This window comes from Myxine glutinosa, chromosome 11 (assembly GCF_964187855.1).
Source record: "Myxine glutinosa chromosome 11, kmMyxGlut1.1, whole genome shotgun sequence".
Taxonomy (NCBI): Eukaryota; Metazoa; Chordata; class Myxini; order Myxiniformes; family Myxinidae; genus Myxine; species Myxine glutinosa.
In genome coordinates this window covers 62189435-62195434 of record NC_136271.1, presented here as the reverse complement: position 1 = coordinate 62195434, position 6000 = coordinate 62189435, and the positions used below count along the sequence as shown (strand labels likewise).

At 42.0% G+C, this 6000-nt stretch overlaps 1 protein-coding gene across 4 annotated transcripts in view; it reads right to left on the bottom strand.

The window, feature by feature from the left end:
* Positions 1-6000, bottom strand: part of LOC137436717 (disheveled-associated activator of morphogenesis 2-like) — a 194421-nt gene that overhangs the window by 144301 nt on the left and 44120 nt on the right. For all 4 annotated transcript variants that reach the window (XM_068130736.2, XM_068130734.2, XM_068130737.2 and 1 more), the window contains 2 exons: positions 1914-2334; positions 1646-1735 (listed from right to left, as the gene is read on the bottom strand). In XM_068130736.2, the coding sequence (XP_067986837.2) occupies positions 1646-1735; positions 1914-2102 (279 nt within the window). In that variant the 5' untranslated portion in view covers positions 2103-2334. The remainder of the gene's footprint in view (positions 1-1645; positions 1736-1913; positions 2335-6000) is intronic.

Sequence of the window (6000 nt, the reverse complement as noted above, 5' to 3'; positions counted from 1 at the left end):
CACTCTCCGCAGACCTGGACAAAATCACAGACTGGTCAAACAAGTGGAACATGTCTTTCAATCCTGACAAATCTCACACTCTCACTATGTCTCTCCGAAAAGACCGACAGGACAACCCTCCAATCTACTTTCTCAACAATCCTCTCCAAGAAGTTCTGTCACTCAAGCTCTTGGGTCTAACAATCTGCCATGATCTTTCCTGGGAAAACCACATTTCCAAGCTGGCCTCCCAAGCCAATCGTCGACTGGGCATCCTCCGTCGTGCGAAGTCCTTCCTTGGCACACCTGAGCTCGTCACCACATACAAGGCTTTCATCGGGAGCTCAATGGAGTACTGTTCTCCTCTCTGGACCGGTGCTCCTGCCTCACACCTAGCTCGGCTTCACGCCATCGAAACCAAACTTTCAGAATCATTGGAATCTCCCGCGATGAAGCCAACTCAGAGGGCCGCAGGCAGGTTGGTGGTCTTTGTATTCTACTGACTCCTCTCCGGCCTTGCTCCCCCAGCTCTGTCTGTGCTCTGTCCCCCAAATATAATCCTGCAGGTCGCACAAGATCTGCCAGCAACCCTCTTATGGTTAAACTGGCAAAATCAAGACTCTATTCACCTTCACTCTTTCGTTCCTCTTTTCTGAACAAAGTCCCTCACTCTCTTGAATCCCACTCCCTCCAGGTCTTTAAAACAGCTGTTCACCACCGTCTCTCATCTTCCCCCATCCAAAACCTTGATCTGTTCTACCCTCGTTAATTCACCCCAGATCCACTTTTTTGAAATACTGACTTCTTTCCTGGAAGTCCTAGCAGTGTCCATGCGTATTTTTTTGGGTTTTTTTTACCTCTCCCACCTCCCCCTTCCCATGACTCCTCCCCCCACGCCCTCTCCCTCCCACAGATCTCCCGATGTCCCTGCTCTCCATCTTGTCTCCTGCTCCCGTTATCATGTTTTATGTTTTATGTTTTATGTGTCAGTTTGTCTTTTTGTGATCAATGTTAGCTCTTACACGAACCTCGATCTTGTATACAAAAAGAAAAAAAAAGTGATTGTGGCATTTAAAGCAAAGTAAAAAAAATTGTTGTTCGATGACAAAAACTTGAACTTGTGATATTATTACCTCCGCTACTGAATATAGATTGAGGTTATATTTTCATCCCTGTCTGTCTCTGAGCAGGATATTTCAAAACCTTTTGGATGGATTATGGCAAAAATTGATGGAGGAGTTGGGGAGGTGACAAAAACAAGCATTAGATTTGGGTTGAGGTCTAGATGCTGATCCGGCCTATCAGTAGGATACAAAATATAAACTGTTCAGCCTGGTGGATTGCCGTTCTAGTTATTTGTGAGAATCCAAAATCAAACTGAAAAACACCAGAGAATGGAAAAAAAGCACAAGGATTTTTGTTACTTCAGCCGCAATGGCTTTCATAAAGGACAAACAAAGGCCATGTGCACTAACATCCAAGACGCACTTCTGGAGGGGCGGAGGGATATCTGCCTGCACTAGACCATGAGACCCAGGCAAACCAATCTCATCATCACCAATCTTACCATCAAGGCAACAGAGGAATGGAGGCAATCTTTGTATCTTGTGTTTAAATATCGAAGAGGTTAAAAGCAAACAAAGAAATTTATATACACATTAATCACCTTCTTCTTGTTGCAGTAGATCTGCCATTTTTTCTGAGCTGGTAGAGCAAACATGGCTTCCCGGTGTTTCTCTGCCAGGTCCAGGTCGTCCTGAAGAAGACCAAGGTTATACTTTCAGTTCCTATGATCATCCATACTGTTTAAATTTTAATCCTTTAACCAAACGCATGAGAAGTACTAAAAAAAATTGAGAAACCGAAAATAATGAGAACGCGACTCAGATAAAAAAAAAAATCCTGTGAAGGACACAGGATCCCAAAGAACGTACCACAAGCTCGGCAAACTTTGTGTCCAGTTCTTGTGCAGGTGGCATTGGTAAATCTGGTACAGCTTGCAACACCATGCAACCATCTTGGACAAAGTCATACGTGATCTCGGGAGTATTAGATCCACCCAGGCAACAGCCGAACCAGCTTCGTCCTCCACCACCTCTTGCCATCTGTCTCTTCGCTGACATCCCTTTCCTTCAATACTCACTGCAGTCCAAGCACCAGGTTGTTTCTACTCCTTGTATCGTTTCCCCCTGCCTTTACCTGTGTCTGTCCTACTCTGCAACTCAGCGCATTACTCTATATTCCCCTCCAAAATGGTTCAAATTTGACTTCCTCACTTCTCTTCCTCTTTACACATGTACTTTATTCTTCAAAACTGACATGATCCTTCAGGCTTCTCAAAGAGTGCTGGTGGACCTGTCCAAAAAAAAAAAAAAAAAAGTTCAAAAACAGAAATAAGGGAAATACATAAAACGGGGGTAGACAAGACAAACTGTGAACAATAGTAATAATCAGCATTACATATTTAAGAGATAATACACAGCTTGCAGCCATTTATTCTCAAAGGCCATCAGTTATTTATTAGCATCACGAGCAAAAGAATATTTTTTAAAAACATGCCGTTTCTCTGAACAGATGTCAACTTCATTACCAACTTGAAAACAATCCAATCACACGAACAAAACCTTGTGCATCACTACAAGCCCCACACCCCCCCTCCCTTACTCCGCACAATGTAGGCAATGACAAAATGCATCTGGTGCCGACATTAACCATACAAAGGCAAACTCAAACAGATCACAGACCCCAGAGCAACCAGTGAGTTTTGAGAACACAATCAGGCAGGATAATATTTTGCTCTGCACAAAAAGGCTAATCCTATGTATGTCAAACAGTTATTGTACGTCTCGGGATAGTGGTTGAAGTTCAAGGAAAGAAATAACCGAATGGTCTTATTTTGATCAGATAAGACCAATAAAACCTCCCCCCCAAGCCCTCTCCCTCCCACAGTTCTCTCGATGTCCCTGCTCTCAAATGTTGTGTTTGTGTCCTTCCCCCTCTCTCCCATCTTGTCTGTCGCTCCCCTTATTTTGTGTTTTATGTGTCGGTTTGACTTTTTGTGTGACTGTTAGCTCTTTCACGAGCCTCGATCTTGTATACAAAACAATAAAAAATAAAAAATAAAAATAAAGGGAAGCACAAGTGTATTTTATGGGAGAGATTGCGCCGGTGCAGCTAATATAATCATAGCGCACAAGAGTCTATTAAAGCGATATGGACTCAAACATCACATCAATTGGTTTGTGCAATTGATTAAAAAAAAAAATTGAGGGATTGGGGTCAAAATAAGGGACTGGATAAGATCGTTCCATCAGGAATAGGCCATCCTACATTTTTCAGAAAAGAAAGCTTAATTGCTAGAAAAAGATTGCATAATCCGATCCGAAAGACCCTAAGCATTAGCATCAATGTTTAATCCGTGAAAGACAATGCTCGAGAATCTCTCCTAATATTTCTCAATCTGGTACAGAATCAATTAGAAATTGCTCTGCTGATGAAACATTCATGTACAGTAATTGAAACAGTTTGTAATGCAGAATAAGCCCTTATTTCAAAACACGCGGGTTTCAAGCGTGTTCTTTGTTGTTGCCAAGTGAACTCCGGTGAAAATCACATCTTCCATTTGTGCGTCAGTCTGTGCACCGCCATCTTTGATTGGTCAACGAGGACCCGTGCGAAGACAAAAGGGCAAACAAAGGGAATGCAAGGAACATAATGGGTGAGGAAAAGTGGAGAGATGATGGTGTTTAAAACTTTAGCAATTCTCGTATGAGAGGCACACGACCCCATACATGAAAACAATATAAAAGAGACCCAAGACAACCTTGTTGGTGCTATCACCTAAACACCTTCCCAATGATGCAAATACTCGACAGTAATTGCCTATTGAATCCTAATATCCCAGGCCTACTAGGCCGGCGTGAACACTCGGATATAGGCCTAGACCAGTTGTAAAAGCAAGATTCAATCTTATAGTCTTCACTTGTGTCAAGGAATGCTATTAAACCCAGTTTATCAATTTTATTACCAGAAAATAACAGTTTCCACCAAAAAATAATTGCTAATGCAGAAATTTTAAATACAAGGAACAAAATCATAACAACTAGAAAGGGCAAAGGTTGCAGACCTGCCTGGCCTGGTTTTGTTTGGTTTTATAGTACATATTTTATAGATTCTAGTTGTACATACTTTATGGAGGAACTCGGTGAATAAAAGATAACATGTATAAGTTGTGGTTTACGTTGGCACATCATGTGTGGACAAAAATGGACCCAAACGTAATCCACTCTTGGCAAGGGTAATAATACCATACATGAACGTAACTATAAATACACTAGTGCATCATTTCTGCAAAACAAAACTGACTTTTAGATAAACACATTGCACATCGGAGCATACACCGTACCATTTTCCTCCCCTACCGCGTGCACTCTGCACTTTGTGGAACAAAAATACCCACCTGTCATTACCAGGTGTACACTACACAAATGATACAATTACTTTGCCAACAAAGCTTGCAACATAGCAAATCATAATTGACTGTCATTTAAAACCACATTTAGACTACACCCAAAATCTCCCAGGAAAAAAGAAAAAGAAAAAAAAGAGCAGAACAGTCATATCATATTTAGTGGTTCAAGCGCACAAAGCAGGTGCTTCCTGAACATACTGCATCAGAGTGAGAGCACATAGCCTACGGACGTGTCATCTGCGTCGTGGCTTTTGCATTTTATTATCTGTGATAAACCGCTTCGAGATCAGAAACAAAAAAATGGAAAATAACCCAAATCAACATTCACATATACGAATGAACATCACAGAGGTTGTTTTATACAAGCCTGCTGAACGCTTTGCAAAATGCTTCATTTGATCTTCAAAATGCATCCCGTTCCACATGGGGTAGATGGAAGTGATGCAAACATGGCCAAAGCAAGCAATGAAGCACGATCAAAATCTCCAAAGTTTCATAATAGACAAGCAGGCTCCATCATCATTTTAAAATAAATAACATATGCAATGTCAGAACTATGCTCTGCGTATGCACAACCATGTCCAGTAAGGTTAACATCTTCAAGGATAGGTCCTATGCAAGTTTGGTTGTGCAAATAAAGTAAACAATAAAAATGATATCGTGTGGGTGGCCAAAAGCTTTACAGCAACACATTCGGTTAAGCACCACTATGCACACACAGGATACCCTAATAAATAGATTTGCCTCCAACATGTTTGTTTCAAATAAATAATTTCAAGTTTGAAAAATGCAATCACGGAAAGAGATGATCACGCACAGCCATTACCTTACACAAATCACCAAAAAACCCATTTTATATCCCTTGCAAAACAGACTGAAAATGCAAAACAGACTGAAAATGCAAAACTAGGGTTGCCCTTTTGGTATTCCCATCTGAGCACTTGGCCCATGATGGAATCCCACGTTCAAATTGCTACTCCGGGCATCTCATATGCTTAACAGAAACCTTCCTTTAACAAGATGCTTCTGACCCCCTTCTGTCTGGCTCTTCTCTTTTCTCCTTTGATAAACACTGACAGGGGTCAGGTCATGCCCATATCAAGATCTCCAACCCATGTAACAACCTCCTGCAATAGCATGGTCTCACATTAATCCCCAAAACCACCTAACATTCACCTGCGTGGTGTATCATTCACCAAGCCGTGACAACTCCATTTCACCATTCTTTCTGCCAACATTGAACTATTAACCACCCAACCTAACTCGATGGCATTGGCTCAACAACAACCAACAGCAGCAGCAGCAGCGTTGCTGCAAAAAAAGTCTTGTGCGAGTCTACAGGTCTGGTCTGACCCAATCACAGAACACCCCAACCCGAACCTCAGAAAATGATGCATCCTCTTCTCTTGGACGTGGCAATGGCCAGTTTTATTCCCAAACTCTCCTGTTTAGCTCCTGTCCACCTGGCTCTTCTGCCAACATTATTGTGAAAGTCAATCTCTCCAGCTAGTCTATCCACCCCCTCCCCCCCCCCCCCCCCACCCCACCAA